This window comes from Vulpes lagopus, chromosome 12, assembly GCF_018345385.1.
Source record: "Vulpes lagopus strain Blue_001 chromosome 12, ASM1834538v1, whole genome shotgun sequence".
Lineage (NCBI taxonomy): Eukaryota > Metazoa > Chordata > Mammalia > Carnivora > Canidae > Vulpes > Vulpes lagopus.
The window spans coordinates 66,695,983-66,718,373 of NC_054835.1; the positions used below are offsets into that span (position 1 = coordinate 66,695,983).

General features: G+C 47.8%; 1 protein-coding gene across 2 annotated transcripts; it reads right to left on the reverse strand.

Annotated features, from left to right (window-relative positions):
* Positions 1-6,623: 6,623 nt before the first annotated feature.
* OCIAD2 (OCIA domain containing 2) lies at positions 6,624-21,716 on the reverse strand. 2 transcript variants are annotated; one of them, XM_041726627.1, is made up of 7 exons: positions 21,583-21,716; positions 18,962-19,089; positions 14,438-14,534; positions 12,763-12,816; positions 9,366-9,413; positions 8,282-8,399; positions 6,624-6,804 (listed from the first exon to the last, which is right to left on the reverse strand). In XM_041726627.1, exons 2-7 carry the CDS (start codon positions 19,025-19,027, stop codon positions 6,723-6,725), a joined length of 465 nt encoding a protein of 154 aa, XP_041582561.1. In that variant the 5' UTR covers positions 19,028-19,089; positions 21,583-21,716; the 3' UTR covers positions 6,624-6,722. The 2 variants fall into 2 exon arrangements, with proteins under 2 accessions (XP_041582561.1, XP_041582562.1); XM_041726628.1 differs by lacking the exons at positions 18,962-19,089; positions 21,583-21,716 and adding an exon at positions 15,706-15,768.
* Positions 21,717-22,391: the final 675 nt, after the last annotated feature.

Consider the following 22,391-nt stretch of genomic DNA (forward strand, 5'->3'; position numbering starts at 1 on the left):
TCTTCATTGATTTCATGGTGTTACTGTTTGTAATCTCTGTATAAGTGGTGTTTTGTAGGGATAGGGAATTTGGTCAGATTGTGACTCCTGTAAATAAACATAGTAAATAGTTCAACACCTTAAAGCAGTGGTTGTATTTGAAAAATTTGCAGATTCCACATCTTCATTATTACCTAATGTTTGTTTCTGGTTCAGGTGAATGGAAAATGAAACTAGTCTCCTCTGAAGTCTACTTACTCATGTTGCCCGCCTACCAGAAACCTGGCAAACCAGTTATTGTAAATCCCCAAACTCGGTGGCTTAACAGTGGTCATGTATTACCTCCGTTTTCCCTGTGGGTCCTGATTAAGGAAGGACTCAGATGACTGATGTGGCTGTGTGTCTGAGGTCCTCCAGGTGCTGGATGCTTCCTACAGCAGGGAACTAGAGCAGCTGGGGTCTCGCCAGGGCATCTCTCCCTTCATTTGGTTTCAGGACCTTGCTGTGACCCTTGGGTGGGTTTGTGGGCTCTTCACAACACGGTGTGCTCAGAACAGACTGTTCATGCGACTACTTAAGGCTCTAATGGTCCAGCAACAAGTCAGAAGCTGCATTGCCTTTTATCTCTGACCTGGCCTCAGTCCTATAGCATCACTCCTTCACCAGCCTGCCTATCAGAGGGCAGAAACCTAAGACTCCCACTTAGTCACATTTTTAGAAGAACGAGTCAAGGAGGCTATGGGCACCTGGGTGGCTCAGTCGATTAAGTGGGTTGTGTCTACCTGCTGCTCAGGTCATGTGGATGAGGCGCTTGGGTGAAAGTCTTTGAAGTACCGTCCTCAGCCTTAAGACTTGTGACCCGAGGGGATCCCTGGGTGGCGCAGCGGTTTGGCGCCTGCCTTTGGCTCAGGGCGCGATCCTGGAGACCCGGGATCGAATCCCACGTCGGGCTCCCAGTGCATGGAGCCTGCTTCTCCCTCTGCCTATGTCTCTGCCTCTCTCTCTCTCTCTCTCTCTCTCTCTCTCTCTCTCTCTCTCTCTCTCTCTCTGTGACTATCATAAATAAATTAAAAAAAAAAAAAAAAAAAAGACTCATGACCCGAAGAGAAGCTACCTGAACTGTTCATCCCAAATACTTGCTGGCATGACCTCCCCACTCCCATTCAGCAGGGGGACGTGAGCAGTACCTGCAGTCTCTTGCCCATAGCACTTCTGAAGTCCAACCAGCCTCACACCAGTTCTTTGTGAGGGCTTAGGCACACCCCCAGGGGCGCACTGTGGTGCGTAGTCCTGCCTTTTCCATAAAGGTAGCTCATATTTGCAGTGGAGTGATTTTCTCAGCCTGCCTCTTGCCCATAGAAATCAGAGGTCCCAGGGCCTCTGTTTATACTATCCCTGTCCAAACTAACACAATTTTTAATTTTTTTTTTTAATATTTCAGAGAGCACATGTGTACATGGAGGGCAGGGGAGGGAGTCAGGGAGAGGTGAGAGGGGTAGGTAGAGGGAGAAGCAGACTCCCCACCAAGCAGGGAGCCCAATGTGGGATTCGATCCCAGGACCCCCGGATCATGACCTGAGCTGGAGGCAGACGCTCAACCAACTGAGCCACCCAGGCGTCCTTTTAGTTTTTTAAACCTGTGGCATTCTGAAGTATCCACTTATAATCCATTCCATTACAGGAAAGCTATAAGTTTGTTGGAGACCACCCCCCTCCCTTTTTAAGGAGGCTCCACACCCAGTGATTGGAGCCCAACACTTAACCGACTGAGCCACCCAATGGCCCCTGAGAGACTTCGTTTTCTACACTGGGCTCCCTGTGAGGCTGATGAACAGCAACCCTGAGATTCTTCGAAACCTTGCACCGGGTCTACAGGGTTATGCCTGTAAGACCTATAGAGGGCCCTTGTGTGTCTGAAACGTCCTATGAAGGAGGCACTGTCCTGTGCTCTTGAACAGAACTTTAGGCCCCACTTTGGGTTTGATCTTTGCCTGGAAGCCATTTCTTAGTATGAGTTTTGCTGGCTTAAGAAACTAATGAGCCTTTACATTGTCTACAGGTCACATTTGGAATAAGTTGTTCATATTACATCTCTTCTCATTTTAAACAGCTAGAAAAAGCCAGGTGTCGTCCTCAACACTGCCCAGAAGTCTTAGCCAGATCATGGGGTTTGTTAGGTATGTTTTCTATTCTTTGTGTTGGCTAAACTCTATACACCTCATTATCAAAATCTCTTCCAACTTCCAAGAACGTTTCCCTCTCTCTTCTGTGAGCCTTTCTGGATAGCCTCCTTGGCTAACTTAGGCTTCTGCTAACACCCTACCCCGGCTTTTTAGGTTTTCACTAGCCATCTCCCCGAAGTCTTGCCAGCATCCATCTGCCCTGTTCCCTAGACCAAGGCCACGTGTTTTAGGTCTGTGCTAAGGCAGCACTTCACGTACAGCTGCCTGGTTGCTATGTTAGAATTTGATAGAAAAGAATTGCTCTGAGCATTAGAGTAGGGATTGGGGCCGCCTGCGGGGCTCAGCGGTTGAGCACCTGCCTTTGGCCCAGGGTGTGATTCCGGGGTCCTGGGATCAAGTCCCAGTTGGACTCCCTGCATGGGGCCTGCTTCTCCCTCTGCCTCTCTCTCTCTCTCTCTCTCTCTGTCTCATGAATAAATAAAATCTTAAAAAAAAAAAAGGGATCAGAGAGATTAGATCTCAGGCAACTGTGGAGCTGGTGGCTCGGTGTGCAGGCTGTTGGCCCTGCATCTAGTCTTGGGCCTGATCTGATGGCCCTGGAGAGACCTAGGAGGAAGCACAGGGCTCTTCAGGCTTAAGTTTGGATCTGGCACACCTTCGTTCCTGCCTCATGTCTCGCCTCCAGCAAGTCACGTGGACAAACCCAAAGTCAAGAGAAGCTAGTTTGCCCCACTCACGGTGGGAAGGAGATGCAAAACTACGTGTCAAGAGGCATAGCTGTAAGGAGAGGTAAGGATGAGGCTGGTAATCCAATCTCTAAGGGAGCCAAGGTGACCATGCTGCCCCAAATACAGTGGCCGTTGGTTTGTTGTCCCTCTACCTCACACAGACACCACATCACATTGAGGTAGAGCTGTTGATTCACACATCTTTTCTCCTCTATTTGCTGCTTTGAGGGCCAGGATGTACAAATACCCCTATTTTTTTCTAGCACATTGCCTTGCATATTGTAGATCTTGAAAAACATCCTATCGAATTAATGACTGAAGTCGTTCTGGGCTCCCACATCCTAAGGCCTGTGGTGACAGCCCTGATTTTCACAATCAGCGAGGTATTCAGGGAGGTGCCTTCTTGCTCTTCCTTCCCCACCATCATTCTCCGGCCCTTCCTCTGCCATCACCTCCCCATCCCGACCCTCATTCCTGCTGCTCACATCTGGAGACAAGAGATCCTCTCCTCCAATCAACCCAACCACTCTTTGGGGGTGTGTTTTCCAATAAATTCTTCAAGGCCATCCCTCAGTCGACCAAGAGTCTTCGGGCACTCACTATCAACGCCGCCGGTCCAGAAGTCGGAAGGGTGAACGGAGTATTTCCCAGTGCACTCGACACAATACTCACCTGTCGAATCACGCGTCTCCAAGTGCAAAGGCCCGAGAAGAGCGTCGTGAACTCGGAAAGAGCCAAGAGTGGAATGAGCTACCTTCAGGCTCAGAGCGACCAGCTGCGTGAGCCTATCAAGGGGAGGCGACTTCAGGATGGGTCATGTGGAAGCCTAGCCCAGGCCAGACGGGTGACACAATCACGTATTTTTGGGCTCCACCGAAAGTAGTAGTAATAGTGGTGGTGCTGGTGGTGGTGCTGGTGGTGGTGGTTCTGGTGCTGGTGGTGGTGCTGGTGGTGACAGCTAACGTCTGACAGCTACCGTCCCTCCCAGGGCTGTCGGAGCCGTGCCCTAGTGTGGCATTCTGTATTAGATTTGATTGTCGTGAACGCCCCGTGGGGGAGCCTCCAGTGTCTCCACTGAGCACAGGAGGAAACGGAGGCCCAGGTGGCTGACTCCATGTGGGAAAGCGGTGGAGCCAGGGAGGAGCCCAGGGGGGCTGGGGGGGCCAGGGCGCTCCTGCTGGGACTGGAAAGCACCTCCATCAGCCAGTCCATGCTTGCAGGTGTAGAGAGGACAGTACGGACCTCTCCAGCCGTCCCTAGACCAGCATGAGACAGGCTGGACACCGCGCTCCAACGGTTGAAGACACTCAGAGGAACCTGCGCCCCAATATTTAAAGCCCATTCTGTGAAAGAAGAATAAGAATCCTATTTCGGGGCAGCCCGGGGTGGCTCTGCGGTTTAGCGCCTGCCTTCGGCCCAGGGCCTGATCCTGGAGACCCGGGATCGACTCCCACATCGGGCTCCCTGCATGGAGCCTGCCTCTCTCTCTATGTCTATCACAAATAAATAACTAAATAAATAAATCTTTAAAAAAAATAAAGTGGAAAAGTTTTATTGGATGAACAGATCGCACTATTTGAAAATTGAGATGATCTACATGACATTTTCATTGTTTTAATCGAGTCATTCAAGATCTTTTATTACTTTCATAATGTTAACAGAAGATAGATAAGTCATCTATCCTGACAGCAAGAGACTATATTTGCCTAAGTGGGAATTTTAAGATACACAAGCATTATATACATCTTTTTTTTTTTTTAATCACGAAGGTACTGCTTTCACGAGCTGATGACCAGTGTGGTAGTGTTGGTGACTTCTAAATGCCGAGAGACAAATGCCACTCCTTCGACACCTCTTCCTACAAGAAACCGACATCCTCCCCCAGATACGCACTTCCTAATACATGCAATAGATAATGCAGCAAAATATTTGAGATTTGTTGGGTGACCTTCCAGGTTTTTCTTTATTGATTTCCTTTCACCGTGTGAAAGCAGAGATCACTGTGATAAAATGTTTCAATGAATAACTTAGGAAAAGCCGAGAGCCCGAACAATAAATCCAGTCTGAGTTAGAAGAACGATGAAAGTGTGGGCTGTGAGAACAATGAGCTCTTCACCAATCATAGATTCATCTTTTCCCAGTATCCCCAAGACTGATCTCAACATTAACTCCCTGTGCTTAGCAATGTGAAGACGATCTGATCCCCGGGAAATCAGGTTCTGGCTTGCAGGACATAAATGTGCCTAATTTTGAATTTTGGCCAATCACCGACAGAACCAAGGGTCACCAATGGCTAGTTGTCAGAGCCAGGCCTTCAGCTAAATCCGTGACGCTACGATGTTGGCTCTGGGTTCTGATTTACAGAAATAGTACTCTACCACCTCAATGACCAGAATGTGTGATATCAAGGAGATGAAGTCAAAATCACTCCATTTCAGATGCTTAATATTCACACAAAAATAAAAACTCCCAACTATTTTTGATATTTAAAAAAATATTTGGAGTGTCTGGGTAGCTCAGTCAGTTAAGCATCTGCCTTGGGCTCCGGTCATGATCCCGGGGTCCTGGGATCAAGCCTTGCATCGGGCTCTCTGCTCAGCGGGAAGTCGGCTCTCCCTCTCTCTCTGCACCTCCCCCTTTTCACGCTTGTGCTCTCCCTCTGAAATATTTACTTTAAATCTTAAAAAAAAAAAAGCTGATGTTTTATATCAATTATTAACTTCTGTTGAGATTTCCCTTTTTACCTGCATGGTATAGATTTCAGGATGTATTAAGTAAAACACAAACACATACACACACTCACACACACGTACACACATGCACAAACCTAGTACATAAATGATGACACGTACATAAAGCATTTTCCTGAGAAAATGTAAAGATGCAAGGGCAATTTTCATGTAAGGCTCAGACAACTTGCCATAAAACACAAGGTCCTAATGGAAGAGGTTGGTTGGTTGGCGGGCTGTTTTCATGCAAAAAACCTAGCAATAGGAATCCAACCCCTAGGGTTGGGTTGACTGCTTCTAAGCTCCTTATAGCCCTAAAAGCTTATCATTTCCATGAATTAATTCTTCCCGGGATTGTTCCCATAAACAAACTGTTCCTAGGGAGAGGAGAGACAGTTTGGAAAGTTGTACATATTTATATACAGGCCACTAGCAGTACCTACAAGAACCCAGTTCTTTAGGGCCGACGATGAGCATGCACACGTCAGCTAAACAAGTTATCTAAAGATGACAGGCTTTCCCAAAACTTTACCATACCGATGAGGAGAAAGTCACCTAGGTCACTAAAGGAACGTGGGGTCAGATTCCAACTCTTTCAAGGGAAACATTTTTTTTTAAATTACATTAAAAATCTTAGTCTCTACATTTTAGAAAGCGCTTCTCAAACCTGTAAGACACAATCTCTCTTGCCCGGTGTTCCTACCTCTATACACATGGGTTTTCTGTGGGCCGTGACTTCCCAAGTTCCTCCTTACATTCATTCCCATCCTCTCTTAGAGACCTGAACACCCTGAACAAATGCAGAGTGAGAAAGAACGCATCAGGGAAGGCTCTAAGCTCTTTTCACGTAGCTGTAAGCAAGGGAAGGGGTGCCACGTAATTTCTTTTTTTGGTGTGTGAATGCTCCGGACATGTTCTCAAATAGCAGACAAACATATACCGCTTGGTTCAACTGAGAATCTCCCATGGAAAGCATTTCAAAAGAGTGAGAGGATCACAATGTGTCTGTTCCACTACACGTGTATTATTTTAAAGTACACTTAAAATTTTGAACGTGTTCAAATTCAGAGGTTGGAGAAACTCCAGAAGCCGTAGATACACGTTTAGGAAGCTGAAGGCTGGGAACTTCCCTTCTCGTATAATCCGTGCTTAATTTTGCACTCCTCACAGGTAAGCAGGCAGTGCCTAGAACAGAAGCAAAAACAGAAGTTTGTGCCTTGACGCTGGAAGGTCTAGTCTTCACACAACATCATTGGCTGACACTTTCTTTCTGTTCTTTTTTTGTTTGTTTGTTTGTTTGTTTTACAGAGAGCTCGAGTGGTAGGGGAGCAGCAGAGGGAGAGGGAGGGAGAGAATCTCAAGCAGACTCCATGTCCAGCACAGAGCCCAACATGGGGCTTGATTTCACGATCCCGAGATCATGACCTGAGCTGAAATCAAGAGTCAGGTAGCTTAACCGACTGGGCCACCCAGGCGCCCCGGGAGACATTTTCTATGTTAAAGTCCACAAGCCTAATTTTTAAAAGAAAAATGGGAGCTGTTTCGTGGTTTGAGACGCCCCCGGAATTTCATCCAAAAAAAGTGCCAATAATGATCTTCATGTCCAATGTTCTTCTCACATTTTTCATGCTGCCTCTCAAATAGAAGCCACCGTGACAAGTGAGGGTCTTTATAGAACTGTGTCCCCACCATTAGTCCTATAAATACTCTTGCAGAAATAGCTATTCTATACTGAGCGCTTCCTGCCAGAAATCATCATTCCTACTCCTTAGCATGCCACAAAAACAGTCCCGATCACCATTCTCTAGGGAGGAGAAGTCTGGAGACCAGGGAGTGTCAGAGACTGGTCCGAGGTACTCTAACTGCGGAGGGAATGTCCTTAGGTCCCACACTTCCTTTTTTTTTTTTTTCCTTTTTTTTTTTTTCTCCCACGCTTCTGAATGAGAACCATGAAACATAATAACCTAGGAGGGTCCCAAGAAGTCTTGCAGCAAAGAAGCCTGTTCACGTACCGTGCGGCTCCGTGATGGTAGAAGGCACGTCTGCTGATGAAGATGTTCTTTAGAGACCTGCACACTGCCCTGAACATGGTAGGTGCTCACGGAATGTGGAGCAAATGAACTAGGTAACTGAGTCATAATTATTATTGAAGTTGAATTGCAACAGCTCAACAATTGAGAGCTAAAGAGGGTCATTTTCCAACAAATGGATATGCAGAAAATTGTTCAGTGGTATGAGGCGTGAAAGGGCCTTCGTTTGACTTTTTATGATTGTCTTCATTACAATCCCTCAATCAAAAAGATCATGAACCTGTTGCAACTACATGGATGGAGCTAGAGAGTATTACGCTGAGCAAAACAAGTCTGTCAGGGAAATACAGATACCATATGATGTCACTCATGTGGAATTTAAGAAACAAAACAAATGAACAATGGAAAAAAGAGAGACACCAAGAAACAGACTCTCAGCGCTAGAAGACAAACGGATGGTCCCCCAAGGGAGGTGGGTGGGAGATGGGTGAAGTAGATAATGGGGATTAAGGAGCACCCATCATGAGCCTGAGTAATGTCTAGATTGTACACCTGAAACTAACAGAACACTGTACGTTAACTATACCAGAATGAAAATAAAAAACAATAAAATTTTATAAACAGTCACAAACCTGTTATGCCCTGGACCAAAACCAGCCCCGCGTAGCTGATCTTCAACGGAATGGAATTTACTCTGGCATACTCGTATGTACGATGCCTTCCCAAGGGCAAATCCCAAGATACCCGCAACTGCAAAAGCAGGGTAGGAAAGATCATTGAAAAGTTCAGAATCTCCCCCATTAATTATCTTCTAGAACTTTCTACAGGAACAGTAGTCGTATTTACACGAAAACTACCAAGATAAATCAACCAACACAACCTCTGGGGATGAATCTCCCCGTTAAAGAGCAGGATGGGGAAATGGAGACTTTGTGATGTCGTCACTTTTGAGCGGATGGTCAGGGGAGAGCGGGACAGAGCAAGCAAAGGTGCTGTCTCAGAGACCGGTGGCCAGAGGGAGACCCAGTTGGCAGATAAATGTCTGAGGCCACCAGAGAAGGAAGGGGTGGGGTTTGGGTTGTGGCTATAGGTAGCTTCCAAATTACTTGGCAGGAAATCCCTTACATTCTCTCTATGGGTTGGAGTAGGGGGAGCAATCCATCCTGCCTGCAGGGGAGAGAGGGCACGAGTCAGAGGGAACCTCCCAGGGGACAAACAGCCAACCTGCTCCTCCTGCTGGGAGTGACGGTTCAGGCTGTACACTGGGGTGCATCCTCCCTACACAAGAGGTCCATGTATCATGAGTGGAATAGGAGGAGGCCCCAAGTTTAGGGTCAGGATATTATTACAAAGTCCCCGATTTTTAAGCCATTTCTCATTTGCTATGTCCATTACAGAAACTATTTTGAAAAGGCTAGCCAAAAGGAGAATTAAAACCCCTGATGGCTCCATCATTCAGAGGCTCTGCTGTCGGTTTCCTCTCGTTCATCCTCTTCGTCGGGCTTTAAAAAGAGGCTTGTTGCAGCTGGAGGCCCTACTGCTCAGCCCTGTATCAGAAAGTGCTGAATGAACCAAGAAGGGCAAAGTGACAAAAAACAGAGACTGATCTTTCAGAGTCAACACAGGCAGTTGGTTAGCCTGACGTCCCTATCGCCAGTTGCTATAAACAGCTTTTTAAAAAATGAATCTTTTCTTTTTCGAACTTCTACGACTTACGTGCAACTTTGGGCAATGATCCAAATCTTGGGTTAGATGCTAAATAACCTAAGGAGCAATATATAAATACATTATTATTTCAGTTTATGACTTCAGGTTTACAAAGTATAAAGAGACCTTCAAAGTTTAATATATATAGATTCTCCATCTAAAGAGGTGATTTTTTTTTAAAGATTGTATTTATTTATTCATGAGAGACACAGAGAGAGAGAGAGAGAGGCAGAGACACAGGCAGAGGGAAAAGCAGGCTCCCTGTGGGGAGCCCGATGTGGGACTTCATCCCAGGACCCCAGGGGCACACTCTGAACCGAAGGCAGATGCTCAACTGCTGAGCCCCCCAGGTGCCCGTGAAGAGATGATTTTTTAATTTTTTTTATTTTTTTATTTCTATTTTATTTTATTATTTTTATTTTATTTTATTTATTTTTATTTATTTATTTTTTTTAAGAGGTGATTTTTTAAGAGTTAGAAGTCGATTCTTGATTGAACTTAACTTGCAAATAACCATTTTGGGCAAGTAGCAAGTATTAGCTTGCTAAAATGTCTAGAAAAAAGAATATGAAACAGAAAATTCAAGTCTGATTTAAAGATATCGAGGCGGGGGTGTGTGGGGTGGCACCTGGGTGGCTCAGCTGGTTGAGTGCCACCTACTGGTTTCAGCTCAGGTCATGATCTCAGGGTCGTGAGGTCAAGCCCCACGTCAGGCTCCATGCTCAGAGCAGAGTCGACTTGGGATTCTCTGTCTCCCTCTGCCCTCCTCCAGTTCTCTCTGTCTCAGTAAATAAATAAAATCTTAATAAATAAATCAAGATGTCAAGGCAGGGCTCCTGGGTGGCACAGTCTGTGGAGCATGCGACTCTTGATCTCGATGTGGTAAGTTTGAGCAACACACTGGGTGTGGAGATGACTTAAAAAATAAAATATTTATTAGTTTTTTAATTTTTTCCTTTTTATTTAAAAAATAAAATCTTAAAAAAAAAAAAGCTATCAAGGCAAAGGTGGGGCTAAGAACTTAGTTGCAGGCAATGAGGCATCGCCCCCTTGTCTTTTTAAGTAATTCAACAGAGTCCCAGTTTAGAGCTTCACAGTATATATCTATCTATCACAATTTTATTTTATTTTTATTTTTTTTTCTATCACAATTTTAAAACAAAAACATTAAAATCTGTTGTAGGCAGAGTAACGGTGTCCTAAAGGTGTCCATACCCAACCCCTGGGAACTAGGAAGAAAATGGAATTAGGATTGCTAATCATAGCTTCAATATAGGAAGATTATCCTGGATTATTTGGGTGGACCCAATGTCATCAAGACATATTCATCTTGAGAGTGGAAGAGAGAGATTCAGAGCCAGAGCCAGAGCCAGAGGAATTTGCCTCAGTGGTGCCGGCTTGCAGGCCCAGCAAGGGACCATGAGCAGGGGATGTGGGGGTTCTCTAGAAGCTGGGAGGGAAGGGAGGCCCCAGACCAGCCTCTCCCCCACTCGCCCCGGGGAGGCCCGCAGCATTACTAGCACTTTGATTTCTGCCCCCGAGGCCTATTTTGGGCTTCTGACCTCCCAAACCGTGAGATAATAAACTTGTACTGTTTTAAGTCACTAACTAGGCTTGTGGGAATTTAGCAGCCATAGAAAACCGATACACCAACCTGAAAAAGTACATGTGCACACATGCAAGAGACTGTAGATTTGAAACTGTTTGTATCTAGAAAACATCGTCCCTGTAGATGTTGGGGCCATACGTTTTTGTTGTCAGAAATGGTCTGAAAACGGCTTGCTACTGATTGATGAATATACTTCTATAAACAGGCTCTCTTCCAGTTATAAAAATGAAATCCGGGCTCCTAGGCGGTGGAGTCAGTGGAGTAGCCAACTCTTGATTTTGGCTCAGGTCATGATCTCAGGGTCTTGGGATCGAGCGCCGTGTAAGGCTCTGGGCTCAGTGAGGAGTCTGCTTAAGGACTTCTCTCCCTCTCCCTCTGCCCATCCCTCCACTCATGATCTCTCTCTCTCTCAAATAAATAATAAATCTTTAAAAAATGAAATAATATTTAATAAATCACCTTTACAGACAAGAGTAATACTGAGTGAATGGGATTCTCCTAGATAAACGACATATGTGGTCTTTGAGACCCCAAAAAAATGAGAACATTTTCCCTCATGTTTACTGGGTATAAAACTCTTTTGAAAGTCCTGGTAATCAGCGGCCTTCAGGATGCTGGGCTGCAGCAAAGTCAGGTGCCTTCCTGTTACCTGGGCACCAGGCAGTGACTCTGGGGGGCCCTGGTAGACAGAGATCAAAAAGAAGAGGGCTACACAGGGAGAGTGGGAAACTCTAAGAGGCAGGGAGAACCTATGGGGCAGATGCGGGGCGGCTGCTAGTTCTCTTGCTCTGTTGTTCAAATTAGGGACTCAGGCACAGAGAAAGGCACCACACCAGTTTCCCGTGCTGTAACAACTTAACCACAAACCTCATGGTCTAAGGAACACGGATTGGTTACTTTCCAGTTCTGGAGGTCAGAGGCTCCAAAGGGGTCTCACTGGGTGAAGCCAGCCCATCTGGGTGGCTTCACCAAAATACGGCACCCTGGATGCTTATAAATAACAGAAATTTAGTTCTCAGTCCCGGAGGCTGAGATCCAAGGTCAGGTGTCAGCATGGTCGGGTGAGGGCCCACTTGGGGTCACGGACTTCTTGTTGTCTTGACCTGGGATGAAAGGGGCTAGGGAGCTCTGTGGGATCTCTTTTCCAAGGGCACTAATCCCCTTCCGGAGGGCTCCACCTCCCCTCCAAAACCCCATCTCCTACCACCATCACCTTGGGTGTTGGGACTTCAACATGTGAACCTGGAGGACACAAGCATTCGGACCAGAGGGGCATGCTGCTTTCTGGAGGCTCTAGGGTCTCTTGCCTTTGCAGAATTCCTTTCTGGAGGCTCTAGGGTCTCTTGCCTTTGCAGCTTCTGGAGGCCCAGCCACATCCGTGGACTCAGGGGCCCTTGCTCCATCTTCACAGCCAGCAATATTGAGCCGAGAGCCCTTCCCAAGCTGCCATCCCTCTGGTTCCATCTTCTGATCCACTCTTGCATTTTTAATGACACTTCTGATGACACTGGGCCCAACCCGATAAGCCAGATTTATCTTCTTAAGGTCGGCTGACGGACAACCTTAATTCTATCTGCAACTTTAATTTCCCTTTGCCACATAACCTAACATAGCCACTCATTCTGGAGATTAGGACATCTTCGGGGAGGGGGGGGGACTTCATCTGAAAACAAGCAAAAACCTGCATAAATAAATCCTCCACCAAGAAACAAATGCCAGGGGCCAAAAAGCTGTCCGGAGCGTCCGTGAAAATGGGGCTTTCTAAAGTTTAATTATGAAACAGATACAGAATCTTACCTTGGTGGACGAGCCCTTGGGTGGCAAGCATGCTCACGAGAGAGAAAGGCAGGGCTGTGAAAGAAATAGGCCCTTCAATATTGCAATTTTAAAGCTTGGCACCTCACCCAGAAGTCAGGGGAAATTAGTCTGCGTGTTTTTTCCCCCTCTCTCTTATCTACCTTGGCGATAAGTTTTCACTCATTTGTTATTATACTTTCTCAACAAATATTTATTAAACACCACATGCAGAATTTTCTTGAGATCTGCCCCAGTCACTCAACCCGAAACACAGGTTCGATATGACAACCTAGCCGCATGCCCCTCCATCTCCGACATCCACTTTTACTGAATGCCCACCGTGCACCAGCCTCTCGGTGTGTGCGTGCACACTTAGCTGTGTCTTGTGAAATTTTCAATCCTACATTAAAAAAACCAGCATAAATAAATAAGTGAGTAAATAAATAAAATAAAATAAAATAAAATAAAATAAAATAAACCAGCACAAGAAAGCTCTTTATACCCTATCCAGGCCTGTGTCTACCTTTGGTCTTGAATGACTTGACTTGGGCCAGTTGACTTGGCTGCACAATTCGGATCTGCCTAGTTTCTGAAGATTACAAGATTATCACGTTCCCGTTAAACATGGGGTGGTGCTGAGCTATGATTTTTTTAAAGCAGGCAAGTTAGTCTGGCCAAGGCGTATCCAGTTCTATCAAAATGCAGCCCTCGTTCCAAGAGTAAGAGAGCTGATAAACATCAGGCTCTTCCTAGCAACCAAGAAAAATCGAACAGCAACCGATTTCTCCCCTCTCATCTACCTGATGGTTCTCGAATGGGTCACACTGAAATGTTAGTCTGCTAGCGCTTAGCTAAGTTACTGATTCATAGGTGCAAAAATTTTTTTAAAAACCATGGATTTCTGGGAGCACCATCAATAATGACAATAATGTATGGTGACTATCAAAGTTCTCAAGTATCACTTCCCAAACGATCGACCCTGAACTTGAACGATCTGAGAAATCACAAAGTGCATTTCCAAGTATAAATCATCCCCGTGCTGCAGAACATGGGGGGTAGATCTGTGGGCCTATCCTGACATTTACAAATGACAAATCGTGAAATTTTTTTTAAATTGGAAGAGACTTGAACACACAGCATGAATTCACACCCTCGTCCCTGTGAGGCGGGCCTGGAGAGAGGAAGGGAGTCAGCAGGAAAGGTCATTTCAGAGCCTTCGAAGAGAAGCAGCCGCGGAATGTTGGCACATTTTTCACTCATCCCGCAAATGTTCAACAGGGGATTTCTCCAGGGGCCGCACGGGCTTGGCTCCGGGGTGAAGCCCTGAGCCTGACATCGCTCCTGAATCCAGAGGAGGGGAGAGTCTAGCAAAACCCAGGAAGGTCGAATCTTTCAAGAAATTCTAAATAGCACTCTTGGGACGTGTCCTGGGCCCCCAGAGAACAGGCCCCGAGTGTGCCTCACTTCTGGCTAAATGGGGGAAGGCGCTCCGGACTAAGATGCCGTCCGGGCCCCGAAGAGGATCTCGGCGGGGTTTGCCTCTACACGGCCCCCCGACGTGGCCGTTCTTCGGGGGTTGCTGGGCAAAGGCCCCGCTCGGAGGTGAACCATCCCCAGAATTCTACCGTGACACGTGGGCAGTTTGTTAACAAAGAGTAAGAGGGGACGCAATTACCTCTCTTCCAGAAACTTTCTTCTTGACATTCTCGGATAATCTTGGAAATCTCTCCCCTGTGGATGTGCAGTTTTGATTTTGGACAGAATAACAGGCTCTGTAAGGAAAGGTACACGGTGAGTGGACTGGGGTCGTTAGCACGGCGTCTGCTCTGTTTGCCCCGGAGGAGGGAGGAGGAGGAGGGAGGAGGAGGAGTATGGGAGAGGAGGAGGGAGGAGGAGAAGGGAGGAGGGAGGATGAGGGAGGATGAGGGAGGAGGAGGCAGGAGGGAGGAAGAGGCAGGAGGGAGGAGGGAGAAGGAGGAGGGAAGAGGAAGCAGGAGGGAGGAGGGAGAGGGAGGAGGGAGGAGTGGGAGAAAGGAGGGGAGGGAGGAGAAGGGATGAGGGAGGAGGAGGGAGGAGGAGGAGGCAGGAGGAGGAGGGAGGAGGAAGGAAGGAGGAGGGAGGAGGGAGGAGGAGGCAGGAGGGAAAAGGAGGGAGGAGGAGGAGTGAGGAAGAGGGAGGAGGAGGAGGGAGGAGGAGTGAGGAGGAGGGGGAGGAGGAGGAGGGGGAGGAGGAGGGGGGAGCACGGGGAGGGCTCCTGTCTGCCCACACAGCTCACTCTGCAAATGCTCCTCGCTCCCTTTGCCTGCCTCAGTGTCCCTAAGACCCAGGCCGGTGCTGCCTCCTGGGTGATGAAGAGATTTCCCCTCAAGCACACGGTACACAGCTGGGATCCCCTTCCGAGCAGGGTGCTCCAAGGTGGCCACGTACAGGTGCCGTCTCCCCACTCACCCATTTATACTCCCCCAACGCAGTTTTGGGCTCCGAACTCCTCAACGGATTGCTTTTTATTTGTCTGCATACGCTGCTTTCTATCTTCTCAGGGTTTGTTTTTTGTTTTTTTTACACATTTTTAAGTGCTCTGCACGTAGCTTCATGGAACCAGTGACATGGTTGACACGATCGTTTTTACTAGACCTGCAGTAGCCTTTTGCTCACGTCAATACGCTACACGCTGGACTGACCGCCGTCACTCGGGCCCCTCGGGATGCTCACTCACGCTCACCTACATTTTCCCTTCTCACCCCCCCACCCCCACCCATCGCTGCCATTCTGGGGGGTTGACGTGCATCATTTGTTGGTACCCGTTGTTGCAAGACGTTCATCGCTGTGGGTGCACGCATCTTTCTTAGGCAAATGGCTTTGACTTCTATATGTCATTTTGCTTAAAAAAATGGTTTCAACTCAGCTCTGTGCTTTTCAGATCCACCCGTGTTGCTCACCCACCCAGTTCCGTGTCCTCACGGCCGGTCGATTCTCCAGCAGGCCTCCAAGTCCCCACCGACACACGTCTCCTTACAGTCAGTGCCCCTGCGAGAATGTCTTTAGGTACAAACCCAGAAGCAAAATACAGGACGGGTGTATTCCTCATCTGACAAAGTCTTTTTATTATTATTATTATTATTATTATTATTATTTTTACAAAGTCTTGCTAGAGTTCTCTCCCCAGTGGCTATGTCACTAACCACTCACAGCAGCAGTGCCTGAATGTTCGGTGCCTACAGAGCCTGCCTAAGAGCTGTAAGCTGGATCCTTAGCAGATTAAAGAACAGATTTTTATTTTTTAATTTTTTAATTTTTTATTTTTTTTTAAAGAACAGATTTTATATTTGGCATTAACCAGTTTTCTGAATTTTGACAGTCTAATCAGTATAATGTAATATTTTCTTCTCATCTGCATTTCTCTCATAACTAATGTGTTTGAGAATCCACCTATTTTTCAGCCAGAATGCCCTTCTTCTAGAATGTTCGGGCAATCCCTCAACTGCCTGGGTTGTCATCTTGCATCATACAGAGGCTCGGTACTTTTTCATGGTGCTAAAATACACATAATAGAATACTTACCATTTTAACCATTTTAATGTATACAATCCAAGGCACTAAGTACATCCACAGGGGCTGTACAGCCGCAACCCCCTTCCAGTTCCAGACCTTTCTCATCGCCCCAAAAGGAAATTCCATATTTATTAAGGGGTCTCGCCTCATTCCTTGCTTCCCCCCGACCCTCAGCAACCTGGCACACTCATCTGTTTCTGTCTCTATGGATTTGCCTACTTTGGATGCCTAAGTGGCATCATATACATACCATACGGTCCCTTTCGTGGCTGTCTTCTCCCTGTGCATGTTGTCAGGGTTCATCCATGTTGTAGCAGGTGTCACTAATTCATTCCTTTTTGTGTCTCAGTAATATTCCCTTGAATAGATATACCACTTTTTTTTTTTTTTTAATCCAGTCACCTACTGATGGATATTTGAGTCATTCTCACCTTTTGGCTATTGTGAATAGAGCTGCTCTGAGCATGGATGCACAACTTTTGTTTGAACACCTGTTTTCAATTCTGCGGGGCCATCCGGTAATTCTCTGCTTGACTTGCTGAGGACCTGCCAACCAAACTGTTTTTTCCACAGCAGCTGCACCATTGTACGGTCTCCCCAGCGAGGTATGAGAGTTCCAGTCTTCCCACATTCTTGTCAACACTTCTCATTTTCTCTTTTGTTTCCATTCTTTTCAAATTAGCACCTTAAATTTTTTTGGATATAAATTTTTTTATTAATTTAAGCGAAATGGACTAAATTGTCTCTCTCTTTTTTTTTTAAAGATTTTATTTATTCATGAAAAACAGAGAGAGAGAGAGAGAGAGAGAGAGAGAGAGAGAGAGAGGCAGGCAAGGACAAAGGCAGAGAGAGAAGCAGGCTCCATGCAGGGAGCCCCACATGGGACTCGATCCTGGGTCTCCAGGATCAGACCCTGGACTGAAGGCGGTGCTAAACCGCTGAGCCACCCAGGCTGCTCTGTCTCTGTTTTTAATTATGGTAACGCTAGTGATTGTGAAATGGTATCTCACTGTGGTTTCGATTTGCATTTCCCTAATGACCAGTGACATTGAGCATCTATTCATTTGCTTGTTGGCCACTCATATAGTTTTCCTTGGAGAAAAACCTATTTAAGTCCTTTGCCCATTTAAAAAAAATTGGGCTGTCTTTTTGTTGTTGAGCTGTCAAGCTCTTTGTGTATTGTGGATACTAGGCCCTTATTAGGCGATTCGAAAATAATTATTTTTTCCATCCTCTGGGTGGTTCATTTTTTAAAAACAAGTTTTATTTCATTGGTTCCTCACTATACAAGTCACACTTGTATTTCCTTTTTTGTGAATTATTTACATAAGACCTCTGTCATTTACCTCTTGGGTTTTAGTGTTTTTCTTGGGGCGCAGCTCTTTGGCTTTTGAGTTTTGCCTTGTCTGATTTTGCCAGTGTTTGTTTTTGGACTCTTTGTAGTACTTTCCCATCATGTAGGCACTGTACCAAGCACTTTATATTGCACGATGACAGGGTGGTAGGACCCCTTGGCACCTATGCCTTCTGAGTTGTATAAATAGCTTGAGTAGGTAACCTTTGTCTTCGTTCTTTACGACTCCCCACAGCACAGCACACAGATGACAGTGGTCAGAGAAGGAACACTCCACTTACCTTTGTTCCTCAGCAAGCACTCCTTATCTCAGTGTAAATACCTCTTCTTGGTTCTGCCTATGGCTGTGGCAAACGTAGGGAACGCCTACGTCCCAAACATACACCTATATACACGTCCAGGATCAGGGATGCAGATGATGACAATAGCTGTGAGTCCTGAAGTCAAGCCTGATGCTCTTTCCCAAACATACACCTATATACACGTCCAGGATCAGGGATCCAGATGATGACAATAGCTGTGAGTCCTGAAGTCAAGCCTGATGCTGCCGCACAGTCTCCCCAGGGGAGCTCTGGTGCTCCTTTCCTGTACAGCCATAAATGTTTCATGGTTCTCTATTTCACAGAGGCAACTCGGGTGTCTGAATTCTTTTCCTTATGACTTGCTATCATTTGTCTGTTTGATTCTCCCAAACTTTGCTCCTTAAATACCACCTCTTTCATTAAATTATTTTTAGCTGGAAAAGTTGACACTAGAGACCATGAACTCCGTTTACCCATCATGATACTTAATCTTTGCTTTATGTTTGTGGCCCCGAAACATATAATATTCATTCTTTACACTTTGAAAGACTGTGCCCATGTTAACACTAGGGTTCTCAATCTGATTGCTAATTTAGTTGTTAGGGAATAGCAGTCAGCAGCATATACTTAGTATGATTAGCCTTGGCAACAAAAATGTAAAAAACAAGAATGATGTATCATCCTGTCAGATTCAGTTAAGAGTTTTGCTCTGCTAAATGAAATTTTTCCAGTCATTGACAGCCTACGTAAGAGCGAGTTAGGCTAGATTCTGAGCAGGGAAGAGTAAAGAAAGGATTTTATAAATTAAAATTTAAAAGGCTCTTTTTCAAGGAAGCTAAAAAAATATTTTCCTTCCCCATCCCATTATCTTTGAACCCACCCAACAAAGTGCCAGGCTGAAAAAAAGCAAGGTGACCATTCAAGGATGAGGCTTAAGGGACGTTATATGATAGTCCTCTTCAGTTGGCAGACTTCCGAATTAAAAATATACCTGCTTGCTTGGTGGTGGCAAATGGGGGCCTTTATCTTGGTTTCCATGAGTAGACACTGAAGCCATGATGCCTTCGTCTTTGCTTCTCTTCTGGTTGGGTGTACTCAGCTTACTCGTTGACCCGAGGCCTAAGGAAAGTAGAAGGGAGTCACTATGCTGTGGCTAAATTTCATATCAACCTTAAAAACACCCTTAGTATCAATTCACCAAATTGGAAAACTTATTTTTATTTTGTCATCAGTCTTCATCTGCCACCACCTGCAAACTCACGTCCTAATGCTTCTCCCCCACTAACACACACAAATTAACTCACTATGGTGACGGATCAGATTTAGAGTGAAGTGACACACTATGCACAGTATTACTACTTAAAAAAATTGTGTCCTAATCAAAGTTTTAATTCATTACAAGGTCACTAACCACAACAAATACTTATTGAGTGTCTACTGTGTGTCGGGCCAAGGAACACAAAAATGGATAAGGGAAAATCAGTGCTGCAAGAGCTCTTGGTCTAAAGGGGAATATAGACAAGTCGGCAGTTACCCAACATGCAAGGGGCTCCCTTACAGCTTTGTACAGGGTATTAAGGAAGGAGAAGAAGAAAGGTCTATTCTCTCTGGTCAGTTCTTTTTTTTTGTTTGTTTTTTTAAAGATTTTATTTATTTATTTATTTATTTTTTCAGGAGAGATACACAGAGAGAGGCAGAGGCACAGGCAGAGGGAGAAGGAGGCTCCAAGCAGAGATCCCGATGTGGGACTCGATCCCAGGACTCCAGGATCACGCCATGGGCCAAAGGCAGGTGCTAAACCGGTGAGCCACCCAGGGATCCCTCTCTGATCAGTTCTGAAGGCACTAAAGACTAAAACTCTTGAGCTTTCAAGGGGTAGATGGACTCCAGAGACAGGAAGATCAGTTTGGAAGGTGCTGTAATAGTTCAGCCAAGGACCTGAAGAGACCTGAACGAAGACCCTGGGGAAGGATAAAGATGATAAACTTGAGCTTGGAAGTGTTGGATTTGGGTGCCCCGTGGGGGCATGCACTGGAATCCGCCAGTAGGAATTAGAATAGTTGATCATTTGGGTCTGGAGTTACAGATTAGGGACAGGCGGGGAACAGGAGCTTGGGAGTTGCTGTCATAAAAATGATAGGTAAAGCGAGAAACACGAATACAATTGTCTACAAAGAGTGTTGGAAAATGAGAACATTGAGGCCGAGGGAATACCGACAAAAGAAAAACAAAACAAACAGGCCAAGGCAAATGACTGAGAAGGAATAGTATATTCCTTATTACACTATTATAATAAGGAACAGAGGAGTGGGAGTTTCTGAAGGAGAAAATGAGTTATTGGTACCACATGGCTCAGAAGAGTGATTTGGCAAGAATGGGCGTATTTCCAGGTGGACCGTGGACCCTCCCTGCCCCGCCCGGCCCCAACGATGGCCACTGCACTCTGCTGCCCGCCCCCCCTTGGACTACCACCAACTTCCCTACACAGTGACAACCTTGTCACACACGATTCTGTTTCCCACTCAACTGCCAGGCATGTGAACCAAGGGGACCATTAGCTGGGCAGGGTTTAACCTCAGCTGTGTTATTACAGAGGCAGCCTGAAGATGCCCTACACTGGAGAGGCCTGGAGTCAGAGGCCTGAGTTCAGGTCCTGACTCTACTCTTCCTAGCTCTGTGCAAGTTTTTTTTATTTTTTGTTTTCTTAAGATTTTCATTTATTTATTTGACAGAGGGAAAGTGAGGGGGAGGGAGAAGCAGGCTCCCCAGCGAGCAGGGAGCCCTATGTGGAGCTGGACCCCCAGGTCTTGGGATCATGACCTGAGCTGAAGGCAGAGGCTTTAACCGACTGACCCATCAGATGCCCCTGGGGCAAGTGATTTAATGTGTCTGTGGCCTCAGCTTTCTCACCTGTGATGTGGAGGTAATGCACAGAGCGAGGGGCTTGAGGGGCTGTTGCAAGGATGAGGGATGAGGACGGGGGGGGGGTACTGAGGTCCATAGAGCCCCAGCTCAGTGCCCTGCACGGGGGAGCACGAGCAGCTGTCACATTGACCCTATTTCTTGCTGATCTCCAGGAAGTCTGCGCTGGCCTGAAGTCCTGTTAGATAATCTCGGCTCAGGCGGCAGGTCTGCCGCGGCCTCAGATCAGGGGCAAAGATCCCGGCTCGGGCGGTCAGGCCCCTGGCGCCCAGGGAATCCCCAGCCCACCGAGCAACCCTCCGGGAAGGCCTTGTCTCCTGGGGGCAGCTCCCACCACCAGGCCCGGGTCTGGTTTGGGGTCCCTCTACTTTTTCAGTGGTTGGGGCTGCAGGACTTCCGACCCCCGGGCAGGGGGGCAGGACGCGGGCTCAGGTCACAGCGGAGGGAGTCAGCCCGCAGGAGTCCGCCGTCCCCAGCCCGAGGCCCCCTGCACGACCCCAAGCCCCCCCCCCCCGCACCCCCACCCGCCCGATCGGGGCCGGATCCCGAGCCAGGCCCCGAGGGGTTAGCAAGGGGCGACTCCGGATCCCCCCCGCCCCTGGGGACCCGGGCAGTAGAGCGAGAGCACCCCCTCCGCCCCCCGCCCCAGCTCCCCGCCCTCGCTCCCGCCGGGCCCCGGGGCGGCCTCACCTGCTCAGGTGCGGATCCGGACCAGCCGCGCCGAGCCCGCCGCGACCGCAGCTGCCGCGGGACCCGCCGCCTCCCCGCGCTCCGCCGCCGGGCCCGACTGCCCTCCTCCCGCCTCCCTCCCTTCCTCCCTCCTCCCTCCCCTCCCCCTCCTCCCTCCCTTCCTCCCTCCTCTCTCCCCTCCCCATCCTCTCTCCCCTCCCCATCCTCCCCTCCCCCTCCCCTTCCCCTCCTCCTTCCTCCTCCCTCCTCTCCCTCCCCTCCTCCCTCCCCTCCTCCTTCCTCCTCCCCCTCCCTCCTTCCTCCCCCTCCCTCTCCCCCTCCCTCTTCCCTTCCTCCCCCCTCCTCCCCGCAGCTGCCCCCATCCCCGGGGGCGTCCTCCTCCCTGGCTCCGCCCCCTGCTCCCTCAGCACGTGCACCCACGCCGGCCTGCGGCTCCTCCCTCCCTGCGTGACCTCAGCGCCCTCCCACCGGCCGCTGGGGCTGAAACCCTCCCTCCCCTCCTCCCTCTCCTCCTCCCCCTCCCCCCTCCCCCTCCCCCTTTCCCCTCCCTCTTCCCCCTCCCCCCCTCCCCCTTCCCCCTCTCTCCTCGCCCCTCCCTCTTCCCCCTCCCCCCCTCCCCCTTCCCCCTCCCCCCTCGCCCCGGAGCCGCCCCCGGGGCCCTACCTCCAGCTGTGCGCGCCTCCGCCCGCCCGTGGGCGTGAATGCACAGTTGGCAGGTCCGGCTGAGTGTCAGCTGGCTCCTGTGCCTAGGTATGTGTGCACCCGTGAAATGACTCACGAGCCCGCCTAACGCCCCTCACTCCGCAGTA